Consider the following 18,452-nt stretch of genomic DNA (forward strand, 5'->3'; position numbering starts at 1 on the left):
ATGCATGAACTCCAGTTGAACACCCACATTCAAACACGAAATAGTGAACACTGGTCATGTGCCATTTCTTTGTCAGCACTGAAATGAGTCACGAGGCGCAGGCTGACAATCTTGTGTGTTAATCTACATTTGTTGTTCACAGTATTCCAAAATGACACTTGTGTATCAAGTGTATGTAGCCATATAATTGTCTACATTTGTTTCTGCTCATTGTCAGTCTGTTGAACAGGTTTGTTTGGCAAGTGGTTTAATTTTCCTTTCCCATCACAGCGGGTGTGCAGATGCTTCAGCTGAAAATATCCAATCAATGACTGCTTTCATCTCATTTTTTCTGTAGGCTATATTATGTTATAAAAAGGCACAACCTCTGATCTAAATATAGGAAAAAGGGTCACCATACTCATCGAAAAACAAAACAACTTGTAATCATGATAAAAAAAAATTTAATACTCAAAATATAAATTTTGTTATAAGAGTGCTGAATTGGTGGTGTACATTTTGGGGTTTTATTGTTTTTTTTTAAAGGATCAAAATTGGTGCCACAGCATCAGAGATATTGTCTTTTTATATCATACATAATTCCTCCTTGTTTAAACCTGGGGCCTACATCTCCCACAATGCAACTGCACCACAGACCGTTTGGTCAGACGGTGTTATGCTAAGTGGTGGCTAATGTGTAGCTTCAAACAGATGAGGAGTGGGCTACAGAGTTCTTGTAAGCACCACTTCTTCTCTCTTGACTCACTTACACTGACTCAAGTGACATCACACGAGGCACTTCATTAGATTTTGCACATCTCCTCCTGGAGCCGCAGAAGGCTGTATTCAGCTTCTTTCATTATCAGTGGCGCTCCCAAAGAAGTCATTCAATATTAATGCATCCCATAAAGACAAATAGACAGCAGCTTTAAAATTGAACCTCAGAGACAAAGACCAGCATTGCATGCGGTCTGGAGTCTAAAAACCTTTGATGTGAGTGACCTTGATAGCAGACCTGGCACCTCCCTCCTCCTCCTCCAGTCAGTACCTTGAAGTCATCCAGCAGGAGCCTGAGGAGCTCTGTTCGCGGGCAGTGCAGCCGTCCGTCCATCCATCCATCCATCCGTCGGTCGGTCCTTCCCTCAGAGCTGTGTCGTGTTCAGTGGCCCCTGGTGGAGCTGCTGCTGCTGAGCATGTGCTCGGCTCCTCCACAGGACAGAAAGGGACGCTTCCCACCAGCACACAGGTTGTGGACATGGAGCTCTGAGCGCGCGGCTCCGACACAAGAGGTAAGCGCGCAGTTTTGTTAATGAAAGCATGTGTTTACCAATCTGTGATCATTTTTTTCTGTGTGTGCAGCCGTTTATCTGATAGACATTTTGGTGTATAATTGCGCAGCCGCTCGGCAAGCAGCGGCACGCAGATGTCCTCCATCAGTCCAGTCCAACAATAACTTCAACTGGCAATTAAAATAACACAGTTCTTAAGTATTCTGTAATCAGCACGTGCACTTTTTGCGCGCCCCTTAAACTTTGGAAATGGTAAAAAATCAACTTTTACACAGCGTATTAGTGTGGATATTTAACAAAATCTTAAAAAATAAATGGCAACACTGTTTTGATCATGCATATTATATCCAACTGTACGTGTTTATTTGATGCGAGGATTGATATGAAATAATTGCATTGGCTTCCCTCCGAGCAGAGCAGGGCGCACCGCCCCGCGCTGTTTGGAAATATCGATTTAGCAGAGGAACCTGGGTTTTATTAGAAACAACGGGCTGCATGTGGGAGTAGGTGCTTGACACAGTTACGGGCTTCGAGGCAGTGTGTTTCTCCCACGCTCCTGAGGGAGTCCTCACTGCAGTCCGCTGGAAACATCTCAGCCCGCATCAAAGTGCGCTTGTCTGTTTGGATGCTGCGTGTGTTTGCGATGTTTTGTTGTTTTTTTTTTTTTTTTGCATTTGTGTTTGATTGCGTGTGCCAACAGCCAAGGGGCCAAACATGCCTTAAAATATCTTTAAACTGCATAAATCCTGTCGTGCTCTGTTCTCTCTGCCCGCCAGGCTCCATTAGTTGCTGGATTATGATCATATATCTTCTTCCATAGCAGTTTAAGTGAGAAGTAAACAGAATACTTAAACTTAGCGTTAAAGACATAAATCTTGAATTTAAGGGCAGAACGAGCTACATTTAGGACATTTTATTGGTCTGTTAAACAACCAGCTTATTGTTTTATGCACATTCACATCTTAATATGACAATTTTTATTTATACTTTGTAGAGCATGGGATGTTTTAAATATTTATTTTAGGCAAGAAAATACATATTTGGGTTTAGTCTCTCAGCTGTGATTATTTACAGTTTTTCTCAGTCTTCTATGAAGCTATTTTAATAACTTTTATTTTCCTGTTTTGGACTGTTGCATGGCAGAAACACAGCATTAAGTCATCATTCATGTTTTAGACAAAATGATTCACCTTGAATATAATTGGCAGGTAAATCAATCGATCGATAGACAGACTTGTGTCGTGCAATCTACATCCTGTGGCACGCCATTTCTCTCTCAGCTCTTCATCACAAGCACCAGTTTTTTTTAAATGTTAAAGTCAAGTCAAGTAGAGCTTTATTGTCATCGTGACCATGTACAGTGCAGCGCACAGCACATGATGAGAAGACCATATGGTGCAACATAAACAAGTAAAAGAGCAACATTTGAAAAGGGGACTAACACTATTCTAAACCAAAGCACAAATACTATACGCCATAAATAATACACCATCATGCCATAGGTACTTCCCACTACTGCCGTTATATAGTAAATCATGAAAAAACTGTGCTGTTAATGCGAGTATAGATGAAGAACAAGACAGCTAGAAAGAGAGATGAGAAGAGAGACTGCACAGAGGGACAAATAAAGACTGTAAAAGTGAAACTAAATGCAGCAAGACACAGCAGGCGAGATGAGGAGCAGCGGAGAAGGGAGGGCTTGGTTGCGAAAGTGTGGAGGTGGAGGAAAGCAAAGAGAAAGTCTTGATGAAAGCGTTTGGGTCTGAGCTGTGTCTCCGCCGTGCCGTCCCCGTGTTCTGCTGTGGACAGCTTTGATTGTGAACATGAAGGGGAGGGGGGAACCAAATGCTGCTGGACACATGAAGACAGGAAGTGTGTGTGTGTGTGTGTGTGTGTGTGTGTGTGTGTGTGTGTGTGTGTGTGTGTGTGTGTGTGAGCGTGTGTGTGTGCCTGTGTGTGCACTAAAACATCATCTGTCTAGCTCACACAAAAATGGATGCGTTGTGTTCTAATTGCCTCCATCTGAAGTTAAATAACCTCATCTTGCGTCCGTCGTCTGTCAATTGCAACACACGCCTTCTCTCTTGACTCTATTTCTTCTTTTCTCCCTCTTTTCTTACCCAAGCTTGGGTTTTACCAATGCCTGGCTATTTCGGGTCCACGTTTTTGCTTGGTGCTAAATAATTCAGGTAACAGGACAACACAAAGGCCCTGAGTGAGAGACTGGATGCTGCGTTTAAACCTGACTTGCCCGTCTAACGTTGGAGAGTCTGTATTCTGATCACTGAGTGAAATGGCAATAGGCGCACTCACAGTGTGTGCACGCTATCTCTCACATTTCTCCTCGACCGTCGTTTAAAGATATACATACATTAAAGATGAGTCTCTTGAAGAGTTTTTGCTTCATTTTACGCTCCCTCATACTTTCCTTTAAAGCACTCTCTGTATTTCACTATATTTCATGCCGTCCTGCTCACTTCTCCAAGCTGCCCCTCGACTCCATGAGCCGAAATATTTATGACTTAAACAGAAGTAATAATTCGATTTCTGATTAGAGAGCGCATGCGTGCAGCTCTAACAAAAGCCACAGCTGAGGGCTGTAAAAGCCGCAGACAGAGGGTCAATAAACCAATCAGTTTGACCCGAGAGGCCCCTGACCCTGCTTGTGACCTCGCTGTGTTAATACAGCCGTGAGGGATGAGACAGTGTATGGATGTATAATGTTCTGTATGTCTTTGTGTAGATCATATGACATACACTAGGAAGTGTGCGCAGTTTTGAATATTTTGGAGGCCATAAGCAATCAAAGACAAGCTAGTGTTTAAGAAGTGTTTAAAAAAACAGTGGTAATTCAAGACCTCTGTACTTTTACAACACATTTGGAGGAGGACCCACCTTGTGTCTTTGTATTTCACTCATGAAGTGGAGGCATGCAAGCTGCGATAAGTATCCTTCACTCAGAAAACAAGAGCCTTTTAGCTTAGCTTGCTAACATTAGCATTGTTTCCCTCTATAGACAGGCAGAGTCCCTCATCTTCATCTGGACCACCGTGAGGACTTATTTCAGAAAATGCATGTGCAGTAGTTTATGACAGGAGACACATGTTTTTCTTTAAAACTCCCATTCGAATTGTGCCATGATTCACACACACGATGTTTGTCACTTCAAAAGACACATTTCAACTCAGATCCTTGTGTTTGACAAAGCAGTCTCTTTAAACCACATCACCTGGTCTTCATCAGTGGATGGAGATTGACCACAGATGTTTTGTTTTGTTTTAAAAAAAAACAAGGCATGCAGTATGTACTAGTGAGGCTGTACAATTAGGTGTATGAAATTATATGTCACTGTTTTTGTCATATTGGCAGTTTGTAACTACTGATTTACATTCCGAATGTTCGTAATACTTTAGGCTACATGATGATACTGATCTTGAAAATGGTCAACATAATATCCTTGTAGTAGTTGTCTTCACATCTAGAGGTCAGAGTCAGGCCCCAGAGAGTTGCGGTGCTAAAGGCAGACAAGCAGCTGGAAGTCTGCAGTCAGGAGAGAATTCTGTGTTCAATTTGTATTTTCAATTGCTGTCAGAGAAAATAATCCCTGACATGTGCAGTCCTGTAATGTACTCCAGCGCTGCCTCGGATGAGACTTTCATCCTTTTTGTATTCATCTACGGCTACAAGACCACTTAGACTCAGCAGGTGTCCTGTTGTATAACTGTGTGTGTGTTTGTGTAGCAATATTAATGTGTGTGCCTTGCACTCCTAGGCCGACTGCGCCGGGGATGAGCAGTGGCCTGCAAGTATTTTGCTCTGACATGACATTCTGTCTCCATCATGGTGCAGTGACTGGAGAGAGCATTCAAATCACAGCTTGATGTCTCAATGGGGAGTCTTTTTTTACTCGTGCGCACCCTCACACACTTCTGATGGCCGTTTATTGTATAGGGGAGTGTACGTTGGTCCGTATCCTCATGTTGGCTCCAGACTTTCTCTCTTGTCGTTACAGTGCATGGTGAGTAACAATGTGTCGACACCAAAACGTTGTGGGGACATTGTCGTGAGAGGTGATTGAAGCTTCCCTTTTGACACAAAAGAGTGAATGATCAGATTCTTTGGAGACAAGACATTTTTTCAAAATTCTCCTATTGTACAGCTTACAAAAAAAAGAAACTTGAGGTATCCATAACGGCATTACAATCTCGTTACACACGGTATATATTAGAATAAAAATATGGCCATTAAATACCCGCCCTGTTCATCGCTTCTTTCTGTCCTCCCACCACGGCTACTGGCAAAAACTTACTGACAGTACTTCATACCTCGTCCCCACAGCTTCTCCCGCTTGAGTTCACGCTCTGATTAGATTTTCAGGTACCTTAATGCATAACTTATTCATCTTGTTGAGGCAAAAATGATTTACTTCTAACCGCAATAATCCTGTGATGCTATAAAATATGGGGGTCATGTCAAAACCCATGTGTTGTGTGGAGACGAAAAATGTGGATATGCTCGCTGATAAAGGTGTTGTAATAATATTGTAATAGATTTGTTATTGATAATGGAAGTTTTTATTTGTTAACATCCTGAGCTCTTGATGAATGGAGATGTAGATTTAAAAAAAATGGAAAGTGCAAATAAAAGTGTATTTTGAAAGCATAATTATCTAAACCTAACTTTACTTGCTGCTTTGCTAACGCTGGTTGAGTAGATGAGTGTCCGCGTTGAAATTCAAATTTAACTGAAAGCCAATTAAAAAACCCATTTACTTCATGAACAGAAAACCACAGTTCTAATGGGGGTATGTTTTGCTGAATTTGTTAGTCTCGTCTGTTTTACTCGCTGATCCTCTATCTGACTGACTTATGTAAATTATAATCTACAGCCCTGATCATGGTTTTGAAATATCAGTAGTGTGACTGTGCATTGATAAATCCATGGTGCTGTCCATGGTGCTGAGGTAGCAGGCAGATTTGTTATTGCGCATTCCTCTCTCTGTCCCTCCCTTCTGTCAGTTTCGTCTTGGATCTATATTATTACCCGAACCATACACTATTAATACTCAGTTCTGTACTATAATGTATCCTATATATTCTTTAGGGTGATGTCACCTTCATGATCAAGGTGACACGAAGCAACGTGTCGGCTCAGAGGAGCAAGAGGATCACAGAGACACACTGCTGCCTGTATCCCTCGAACATTTCCATGATCATTCAGTAGTTTCTGTGCTGCTGGCATGACTACAGATATAGTTTTTCTATAGAGTTACATCAGAGTTCGGGTTATGTCCATGCCCCTGTTCAAAATGAACAAATCAAACACTGGTCATGATCATTTTTTTCCAGTGTTTAACAATGTGATTTCCCACAGTATTCCCATAAAAAATTGTACATTGAAATGTATTCCCTCTCACTATTCAGCATTCCTGTCTTCTCACCATGTGTCATTTTGACAACCTGTTACATCAGCTTGTCTCACAGGAATAGCGATATTATCTTCTCTGCCATTCATCTTTTTAATCTTTGTGCTGCTGCTTCTGGGAAATGCTGATGTGACCATAGCTGTTCAATTATACATGCTATACAGTCTCTTGTCACATATTTTCTGGCTTCCTACACCGGAGGGGAAAAGGTTGTGGAGCATCACTGGGTTCTTTGTGCGTGGAAAGTGGTGGCTCTGGATGTGCTTTTCCAGATTGTGAATTAACCTCCCTGCTGAGGCTTTGATGCGCCGTTAAAGTGAAAAATTATCCATTATATCATCAGATCAGTCACTGGTGTTCAGGAGATGTTGTTATGAAGTGTTGTAATTAATGTTTTTATTGCACTTTTCATCAACCTGCATTGATTTCTTATGTTTGAACGAACGTTCTTTACCCTCCAGGGACCAGGTCTGCATTGTTGCATTCAAGTCTGACTGTTAAGGGTGAGGGTTAGCAAATTTTGAACTTGGTGTTCCACTTTGTAAAGGATTTCTCTGTGTGTTGTTGTTGAACAACGATAGATACTGAAAGTTATTGCTTTCTAAGTCCTATAAAACCTGATGTATGATAATTAGCTTCACTGAACCTTGATTATCCTGAAGAAAATTGGCATTCAACAAGATCACAAAGCAACAAAATCCATGGCATAGGAAATAACCTTTTAAACGTTGTAAATCTTTACATATAAATAGAGCTAAATGAGATTAAACAAAACACTCCTCTCAGCTGAATGAAAAACAAAGGATTAAGATTAGGACCTGGATGTGATGTCAGGTGCAGTGCAGAATCAAATAAATGTATGGGTATGTGTACAATTTTGCATTTTTATAGTGAGAATTTCAGGCAACAACTATAAGTCTAAATGAATATGATGAAGAATAACAATGGTTCATCATCAAACAACAAAAGAAGAAGATGCAGAAGTTACAGTACATAGAAGAGTTTCAGGGTGCATTTCTGACTTGTGAGTCAGTACACATCTGGTTAAAGTACAAACTGAGCGTATTTGGGAAACGTTCTTATTGCTTCTTCTCTTTCTTGCCAAGAGGTAGATGACAAACCTGACACCACTCTTGTCTCTCTACAGTCAATATGAAGCCGGAGCCAGCAGCCTGTTAGCAAGGGTGTCGCTCCGTGTTGAAAAGCGGTCAGGACACGAGGGCTTTTCAAACCGTCGTCAACATTTTGAGCAATGCAATGAGACCTCCACACAGTAATTCATTCATGTGACACAATTAAACTCAAATACCACGCCTGTCAATCTCCTCCACTCGGGGCCGCCACAGGATCATGAATCTCAGAAGGAGCTACAGTAGCTAGCGCCACATTTTTTAGAAGGTGCAGTTATAATTTACAGCGACCCAAAGTGCACGATGTACAAGAGGACAAAGGGAGGAAAAATGAGAAACTGCTTTAGCATGCAGCAGTTCACTATAAGTCACTGTCTTTGCAGGCTATTCTGAGTCATTTTTAACAAATTTTGCTTTTAAAATGAAATGGAGACAAAATTGGGTTTTTCAAAAAGTGTCCCTGCCCCCAGTGTAAATGACACCAATGCCTGTTTGCTTCCCTTAGCACAAGGACTAGAAGCAGGATGAAACAGTTAGGTGTACAGCTAACTAATTGCTGCGTTATATTGTATGTGTGTAATTCATACAAGACCCACAAAGTGTGAGACTGGCTGTTTTCACCTGTTTCCAGTCTTTGTGCTAACTGGCTGCTTGCTGGAACTTCATGCAGGCTACATACGAGAGTGTGGACGATCCTCTCATCTAACTCTGTGAAATAAATCAAATAAGTGTATTTAACTGCCAAACTATTTACTTAGCTTCAGGCTAGCAGGGAAAAGGAAAATCAGGTCAGACCCTGGTGTCAACAGGTACAGTGCACAAGGTTCTCAGCATCAACACCTGATACTTAGCTTTCTCTGAAAATGTGTTCTTGCGCTCACATTCGACCACATTACACCGTCGGAGGCTAAAAGAAGAAGGTGTTGCTGAGATAGTGTTCCCGAAGATTAAATGCATCACCTTGATGTGACTTCTCGCCTGGTCCTCTGGATGTCAGGGTCTAAGTGAGATTATTGCCTTCAGCAAAGCTAGGAAATGGCCACACACACAGTCACTTGGAGCACTCCCTGGTGAGCGCCTTCTGCTCGCAGGCGACTTAATTAGGAAGCCCCCTTTAAGAAATGCACCTGGCTTTACACTTGCCTGCCTCTGACGCACAGCTAGTTATCAGGAGTGGGGCTGCTGCCGTCTGACAAGGTTTTATCTGGATTCAGAAATGAACAGTGCTGTACAAAGTCTAACCCAGAGGTCACTTGGATTCCGGCTGTTTAAAGAGCGAGAAAATTCTTAATAACCATCCTGTGGCTAAAGAAGTGGTTGAGGGTGACACACTGTGAGTCAAATCAGGGTCACATTGATTGTTTTTCATACTTCTGCTTCACGTGAACGCCCTTTGCAACTCGGTCTTTTTATTTAATATGCAGAAAGCCAATGCTACGACATTGTTTCAGACAGAGAGCTCCCCCTTAGTGTGTTAAAATCACACAACCTCGCTTAAAGTGGAGCATACAGAGTTCGCACAGCCAAACCATTGGTGCCTATATTACGGGAAAAAACATATATAACATATAGAGCTGCATTCTCCATCAGCTGCCGGGCAAAAGCCAGATTGCTATTCAGCTATGATTTCAAGATTGCCGATATCTGTCCACCTAACCTGCGTGTTCATCATGCAGCTTTTCACACAGGCAATCATGAGCTGAGTCTTTCGGGACTGAAGAGGTCTTTTGGGAACTGGAGGAAACCAGGAAACCAGCGGCAGTTAGGGGCAAGCTGATGTAAGGCTGAAAAAAAAAAAAAAAATCTGCCACCTCTGCTCCCTGGGACATCTTGTTTACCAGTGCCGCTGGCTCGCCTGTCTTTTCTACTTCCTTCCCACGTCATTTCTGTAATCTGTCTCAGCTCTCTAGCAGGCATTTTTCACATGTCCTACTTTCAGGTGCACCTTAATAAACAAGAATCCATACTTCTCTACATTTCCATTTCTTCCCAGATTCCATCCAAACTCCCCCTCTTCGCCCCCTTATCTTCACTCTCTCCCATTTCCAGCCTCTGATGCCAATCAGACAGTCTGCTCACGATCGGACCAGCTGGAAACCTCCAACGCGAGAAGAGCAAAGTGGCTGCAGGGCTGCGCTCATGCACGCTGTCAGTTCTTCACCGGCCTTTTTTCCGACACCCTTACGTTCCCCGGTGTCTCCTTAAGTCACCACTAGGCGGCTCCTACAGATTTAAACTAAACCATCAATCTACATCTGCCAACTGCATCCTCTCTAACTTAGGCAGCGTTGCAGAAACTTAACTTGCCTCTTGATTCCACAAAGAATTGATTCATTTGCTTATGTTACTGGGAACAGTTTAAAGAAGAGTGCTGTTGATCTCCAGGGACTTCTGTTTCCTCCCACATCCTGTTGTCGACATGCCCAGGGAGAGCAGGAACGCATGCAAGTAGACAAACACGCAGACACTGTGGTGTGAATTATTAGAGGCAATGTTCAATATATCAGCAGCAGAAGGTTTTATTGTTGCACTTGCTGTTGACATTTTGACTCACAACTCAACAGACCAGCAACAGTACGTTGTGTTGTTATCCACTCCTGTGGGAATGCGACATGTTTCAAGCTCTCCGTTCTGCAGTCGAGAGATGTTTTAACTCCACTACTCTACCTCCTCACTGTCACTAGCGTGGTGTCACCAAAGAGCCCGGTGACGCACACTTCAATACTATGGCACCTGTGTCCTCATTAATCTAGACTCTTGTAGCGTGGTTGCCGTAGCAACAGAAACACGGAGAAAATGACTCCATCACTCAACTGGATGTCTCGTTGCCAGAGTGGAGTTGTGCGGAGGTTGGGAGGTTGATTTGTTGTGCCGTTCTCTGTTTGTTCCGTGTGCTCTTTTGACTCGGGAGGGGGGGCTCACTGTCACGTGTTTCCAGCGCCACGCTGACGCTGAGATTTTTGACCTCTTGATGAATTTCGGAGGAGAGAAGCGGTGATTTTTAATCGTTCCATTGATTTCCCGCAGGTGCAATAGGCAGCCATCTTCCAATCAATGACGAGCGACTGTGTAATAGACAGTGCCTTTAATCTCGCAGTTGTCGATACAACAGTGAGCCACTGTCTGAGTGCATACAAGTACCCACACGCTGCGTTTCACTGATACTACAGTAAACTGCAACAAAAGTCCTCAATGACCCGCGAGCTACAGCGTTGAATAACAGCAGATAACACTGTTTCGGATCCAGATGTTGAAGTGTAGTCAGTACTTGCAAATTCGACAGAGTGAGGGTTTTTTGTCTTCCATGTAATGCCTTTCGTGGTGTTGCTGCAGAGGGAGTTAAAGGCAATTCAAAACAATGGATTGGATCATCATCGTCATCCTCCTCTCTAAATTCCTTTTACAACACAGGTTAAGACTGGACGGAGACTTAATGTAAGTAATCGTCTTCTGATGCTGTTGACATTATCATCAGTATCGCACGTCAGTATTTGTTCTAAATACAACTAGTCTGACTCACCGGATGTACACTGTGGGTATGAGCCTGCCACTTGGCAACCTATTTCAGGCGACATTCTCCTCCCCTTCAGCTATCTGCATGTTACCGTTTTCAGTATCCAGGTGGATACATAAAAGAAGAAACAACAACAACCTACACGCTAGGGGTGGGCGATATGACCTAAAATTTCACTGTGTTTATTTTGTATTTTTGCAGCGACAAATCACACTGTTACAAAAATAAAAGGGATACTCCACTCAAACATGATTCTAGCTTTTTTTTTTCACTCTACTGGCAGTGTATCTTTACAAATGAAAAAAACAAAAACAAAACATTTAGTCTCTTGAAATTGGAATAAAAATGAGGTATGAGGTATGAGGAGGAGCAGCCTGCCAGATAATGTGATTCATTCTCACAGTTAGTCAAGCGGTAGGATTAGGCATCTCAACAGCGTTAATGTGGAGAAAACCCATTGGAGAAAACCCAAGTACAATACAGCAGCGACAGACACACACACACTGTCGAGGATCAGGAAGCAGGCAGAGCTCTCGTGTAATGTTAACAACAGAGCCAGCTGAGCATTTGTTGCAGCATTAAGTTACACAAAAAGCAATGTGACAAAACAGTTTCCCACATCTAACCTACTACTATAGTCACTTCAACAAAAGCTGAGTACTAGATACTCTAGTCGTGCTACAATAGACATGAGTCACTTAAGAGCAAGGATGTGCTAATGCTAAGCTCAACAGGTTAATCTGCAAAATGAAAAGTAACCTGAAGCCCTGGCAAAACTAACAAGTTTAAGTTTTTACTTGGTAATGATCCTTTGTTGAGCTGAGTTTTGAAGCGCATCCTGTTGTTTACGTTGAAAGAGCAGTCCAAGGTAAAATGGTTAGCACACACATAGCCTGTACGAGTTTCCTAGGTGTTGTAGGGACATTTACATAGGGAGTTTTACAAAACTGAAGTTAATCCACTGGATCTTCATTTCACTTCACTGGATCTTGCGGACAACAACGGAAAAGTGGAGGTGCTTTGTTATCTTCCATGTGTTTGTGATATTGAATCGCTGTTTGCACAGAAAACAGTAGTTACTGGATGTAACTTTAGTTCTATGATTATGTGCTTTGACCTCTAGCTGCATGTTTTCGCAGCCACAGTAAAGCACGTTGTTTTGAACCCACTAAAACATTCATGGCATCGATGACTCTGTTGCAAAATACATGTTATGACCAAGCATGACAGCTGTGATGGTGACCAAACCGGTAAACCACCCACCCTTACTACACGTTGATAATAACAAATTACCTTAATCTGGTTACTAATAGTACAAAGAATGATAAAGCTAGCAGCTTTTATCTTTTCTTTAGAGAGGTTTTGCCATTTTAATGCAAGCGCTCACCCCTACACTAATTTGCAAGGACATCATTGCTGCATGCTGTCCTTTGCACTGCCAAAGCTGATTGTGATTGCAAACACAAAAAAGCCCGAGATGAAAGTTATGTTTGGTTATGTTTACGTGTGACATATAAAGCTAGAAGCAAGAACGTGATTAGCTTAGCAGTTGTTAGTTAGCTTAGCTCTTTCAGGGAAAAATATGCCTACAACACCTCTAAACATCACTCTACAACATTTTATGTTGTTTGTTTTATCTGCACACAGTTGGAAATATGAAAATAACAAGTTGTGCCTTAACAGGGAGTTAAAAGTGAATGTTGTAAGGTTTAGGTTTTGTAGGTTTAACTGTAGATAACATTGCAATTTAATCATACAAATCTCCCCCAAATCCTCTTTGAGATTGTTTTTTTTTTTTTAACTTTTGGTTCATTCTGCAGATATTCCTTGAGGTCCTTTCGCAGAATATTTGAATGAAAAACACTCTTCTGATGTGAACTGATTTAACTTCAGTCGTCATCAGTTTGGCTTTAAGCATCCAACAATTATGCTCCTTTGGCAGTTGAAGTATTATAAATAAATCATGTGGTCTGCTACAGCTGGCAGAGCAGAGATCATAACCAATTGTGTGTAAGTTGCTGAATGTGTTGTTTTCACTGATCCAATGAGAGGGCAGTTGATTACCTGCAGGTCTGATTACTTTGCTCCATTCAATTTGCTCATTCCCCTGAGCTGCAGAGCACATTAGTGATTGCCTGTTGTGACGGCCTGCGGTTCTGACAGCTTGTGTGCAGGTCTCAGACCTTGGCTGAGCCAAAATCGTAATCAGAGACACTGAAAAGAGACAGATTGGACGCTGGATCGATGCATTATGCAGCACCTGTTCAATCTGCAGACACTGGGGTTTGATATATGCATATTTTATAAAGACAGATGGACGGACTAACAGACGGATCGACTGAGGGACAGACAGGCATACAGACAGACATACAGACAGGCATACAGAGAGACAGACAGACAGACAGATAGATGGATAGATTTGTGTAATGATCACTGTATTATGACAACTTATGTTGAGATGTCTGACATGAGGCGAGAGAGAAAATGTATTTTGATTCCCTCCTCCATACATCATTTCTCATCTGTCTGGATTGTCTTCTTGTCTCCCCAGCGCTGTCACCAAGCTGTTATTCATCCCTGCATCATGGAGGATCAGCCTGGTGCATCATGGGAGCTCCTCAACAGCGTGACAGACACAGTATGTGAGGGCTGAGAGGTGGTCATGGAGTCTGACAGCTACACCTCGGGCCCAGCCACCACTGACTGGGCTGGGATGGTGGCAGGCCTGGAGGGAACGGGAGTCCTTCAGGAGCAGGAAGGAGGGGGCTTGTCCAGCAGCCCTGCGTCATGGTTAATGCCGTACTCGCTGGGCTTCCAGGTGCCGCTCACCGCCTTCCTCATGCTGGAGCTGGTGCTGGGTTTCAGCAGCAACCTGACGGTACTGGTGCTCTACTGCTCTCAATCCAATTTAGTGGACTCGGTGAGCAATATGGTGACCGTCAATCTGCACGTGCTGGATGTGGCGGTGTGCGTGCTGTGTCTGCCGCTCACTCTGGTGGTTGTTCTGCTGCCTCCAGGACCAAACCTGGCCCTGCTCTGCTGCTTCCACGAGGCCTGCGTCACCTTTGCCAGCATAGCCACAGCCATCAACATCCTGGTTATCAGCATGGACCGATATGACATTTCAGTACGGCCGGCCAACAGGTTGCTGACGACACGTAGAGCAGCACTGCTCCTGGCTGCTGTTTGGGTCACCTCGGTGGCTGTGTTTTTCATCCCGTTCTTGGAGGAGCAGTGGTCCAGTGGGGATGGAGCAGAGGTGACAGGACAGGGGACACCTTTGTCCTTGTCCTCACGTGGCATCAGTGCCACAGTGGTGCCAGCATGGCGCAACCGGACGCTGCTGTGTATTGGTGGGCAGGGCTTCCACACGGGCCAGGGTATGTATTACCATCTTATCCTGCAGGTGCCCATCTTCTTCGTCACCGTGGCTGTCATGCTGTTCACCTACTCCAGAATACTGAGGGCTTTAAACATCCGCATTGGCTCCCACATGAAGAAGGGCCAGCGGTTCAGGGGTCCCTCTTGCGGGGGGCGCCACTCGAAACAGAAAAAAAAGAAGGCGGGGGTCAAAATGAATGACGGTGTAGAGGGAGGAGGGGGAGGGGAACAGTGCACCACGGATGGCACAAAACAGCACAGCCACCCTCCCCTCATCCCCTCCCCTACCCCCACGCCCACAGCTACCTCCCCCCCAGCCCTGTCCTCTTCAGCACCCCTCGTCATCCCTGACACGGGTGCTGCCACCCACATGCCCTCCACCATGGGTGTCCAGGCCTCTGTGTCGGCCATCATTGCCCTGAGGCGGGCAGTGCGGCGACACAGGGATCGACGTGAGCGACAAAGGCGGGTGTTCAGGATGTCCCTCATCATTATCACCACCTTCCTGGGATGTTGGGCTCCCCTCTCTGTGACCAATGTGCTAATCCTTGGCATCGGCCCCAGTGACACCTTGGTCAGCGTACGCCTATGGTTCTTGGCCCTGGCCTATGGCACCACCGTCTCCCACCCACTGCTCTACGCCTTCACCCGACAGAAGCTGCGCCGTGCCCTCCGTGCCAAGGTTAAGAAGAGGGTAGTGTCCCTGCTCCAGGTAGACCCTTCTCCAGGGGGCACTGTCATACACAACTCCTGGGTGGAGAACAGAAAAACCAGTCGGCAGGTGCGGCTGGAAGCCAGCGAAGGTACTGACCGCTGCCTGGCAGAGGTCCTGTGAGACTGACACACGAGGGCCCACCTTGTATAATTAAAACCCAGAATACAGTCACAGGTGTGTTCCATTATGAAACTCACTGGCGCGTGAAGCCAGTGTAAGAGATGTGAAAAACACATTTCCACCCCTGGGAGATGTTTTAATGTAACCACCAGCAGCAAGCCCATGTGAAACACAGCCAACATTCACCTCAGGCAGCAGTGGGAGCAGGGGGCTGTTGTCTCTGGTGGTGGTGCGCACAGCCTCTGCAGCTGAAGGAAATCATACAACAACTAACACACAGTTGTATATAATTTGCATCTTCACTCTGTGAAATAATGAAGTCTGTTTACATGTGGAGTTGTATGATAGGGCGTTATATAGCGGTGTTTACCTAATGGCTCCAAAGAATGTGTGCAGACTGAAGATCTTCAGATCTCCCACCCACTCAAATGGTCCAAGGCAGCTTTAAAGAAATGTCAATACACTTTGTCAAAAAGCTCCTTGAGTGTATTTAATTTTGGTCTCTGCCTTCATTCTGCTCAGAATGTTTAGCTGAATGGGACGTTGTGTATTCTGAACTAAACACAGAGTATGCATGTAATATGGCGATGACATGTAAATGTGTCAGGGTTGGGGAGGGGAAGTCCACAGAGACAAGGCAAGGAACAAGTCAAAGAGCTGTTAAAGGCTAATGTGAAATATTAAATCCAGTTTTGCTTGAGCTTGAGTAGTTTTTAAATGGTCAATGTTTCAGTGTTTATACAAAATCTTGCTGACCTCCCTCATATAAATGAAACAGATTTTCTGATAATATCTTGTAATATCCCATCAATGTTTTGCATATACTTCAGGGAGAAGGTAAGCAGGTTGTTCAAAGTAGCCCAGTAGTTTGACATTTTGAGAAATAGGCAATTTGCTGTCCTGTACAAAATTAGATTAAAAAGATTGATAATATCTACTGTTTGTACGGTAAATATGAAGCTACAGCGAGCAGCTGGTTAGCTTAACTAAGCACAAAGACAAACCCTGTCCAAAAATAACCACTCATTTTTACACTTTTTTACAGATTAAGAAACATAATATATAACATGTTAGCCTAAGAATGAGCAGGGCTAGCTGTACCCCAATTATTTATACTAAGCTAAGCCATCTAGCTGCTGACTTTAGAATCATTTTTAGCTACCATACAGACATAGGAGTGCTATTCTCATCTTGATTTACAGTAACCACTTTAGGAACTGCATGTCCTTTCACTTCCGGTGCCAACTCTGCAGTAAATGTCTGTAGTTAGTCTGTCTCTTAGTTAGAATGCTTCACTTTTTACAGCTTGCTGTGTGTATATTAATGTTCGTTTTTGTATGGAGTGTTTTTAAATATTTTGATCATTTTAATAATCACAGATGTTTTATACCAGCGAGGTTAGCTTGTCAGCTAGCCTAGCTGGCTCTGCATTTACACATGCTAGTAGAACCAGCATGTGGCTTGCTATGTCGCCAATGTTTTATCTTTCATACAGTAAATTATTGTGAGAAGTTAAGTATTTTAACTAAGTAACGGATGACAAAGTGCTGAGATAACTATAGATGTACTGAAGAGTTGACACTCGGAAAATAAAAGAACATGCAGCTTGTAAAAGGGGTTTAAGTCAAACTACATTGTGCAAGTGGAGAATTCAATGTTTTGATTGAACTCTTACCAAGAAAACAAGTAGGTACTGTTCTAATCTATTCTATGGTTTATTCAATTAATTCAATGTTAACATAATTATGGGTAAAGCCAGCTGGCTTTGTTGAAGTAGCTAGCTGGAATCAAAAGCTGGAAGGTTAACCTTTCAGTAAAATGCAGTCCAGTGTGACACCAAAGACGACAATCTTAAAAAACCAAACCAACAAAAAAGGTTCAATTTACACCCCTCCAACCCAATCTCAACAAAAACTGACAGCCTTATGACAGATTGAAGTCATTGCAGGCCTGTACTTTAGGATGCATTATATTCAAGGTGTCTCTGTGGTTCAATTTATGGTTGTTGGCACGCAGTTATCTTTTGTACATGCTGTAAATACTGTCCCGATTTAAATTTATTACATGTGAATCTACGGTTCAAGTCACTTGGTCTTTATGTGATTATAGACTGACTTTTGGAGGAGCGTCGTATTTGCAGCTGGCTCGTCTCGGTGTCAGCCGCCGGACGTCTGGTCCCAAGGGTCAACTCAAGCACTGTCACACTGGTGGGATCACAAAAAGGACCAGTGATCACTGCTCGAATGCTGTACTCACACTGGGACTCACACTGACTAGGTCAAGGGATTTTTCTCATACACACACACACACACACACACACACACACACACACACACAAAAGTGATGCGTTCTTGAATGTAAACACATAACAAAGATATATTATACTGTGTGTACACCAAGAATATGCTATCTTTATAGGTTTTCTCCATGGTGTTGTTTTTATGTGAATGTATCACCATGCATTGTTGAATTATATCAATAAATATGAAATACTGAGGTCTGTTCATGTGAGCTGTCTGCTGAAGTTACTGAGTACAACAGACTATACAATAGAAATATTTCTGAGAAAAACGCCTGGGGCCTGGGGCCTGGGTTTACCAGGCTTTATGCGGGCAACAACCCTGTCCTCCAGTGTAGCTGTGATGAATGCATTTTTACAAGGAAGCCTGCGGTGATGGGAGCAGCAAGAGCACAATGAACAGCATAGCTCACATGATGATTCCCTCTGTACCTGAGGGGACAAACGTTATCTACTGCTGAGCTAAAGAACACCAAGTCCTCACTGACACAACCACACATTGTTGCAATAAATAAACACTGGTGTTGGACATCTATTTCCAAATTCTTTATTGTTGTCCGTGTTGAACAGCGACAGCTTTTGCGTGTGATATACTGTTTG

General features: G+C 43.3%; 1 protein-coding gene across 1 annotated transcript; it reads left to right on the forward strand.

Moving 5' to 3' along the window:
• Positions 1-720: 720 nt before the first annotated feature.
• LOC115582538 (G-protein coupled receptor 22-like) lies at positions 721-18,064 on the forward strand. Its single transcript, XM_030418522.1, has 2 exons — positions 721-1,268; positions 13,889-18,064. The coding sequence occupies exon 2, from the start codon at positions 14,000-14,002 to the stop codon at positions 15,551-15,553; it is 1,554 nt and encodes a 517-aa protein (XP_030274382.1). The 5' UTR covers positions 721-1,268; positions 13,889-13,999; the 3' UTR covers positions 15,554-18,064.
• The last annotated feature ends 388 nt before the right edge of the window (positions 18,065-18,452 follow it).

The sequence above is a fragment of the Sparus aurata genome, chromosome 6 (assembly GCF_900880675.1).
Source record: "Sparus aurata chromosome 6, fSpaAur1.1, whole genome shotgun sequence".
NCBI lineage: Eukaryota > Metazoa > Chordata > Actinopteri > Spariformes > Sparidae > Sparus > Sparus aurata.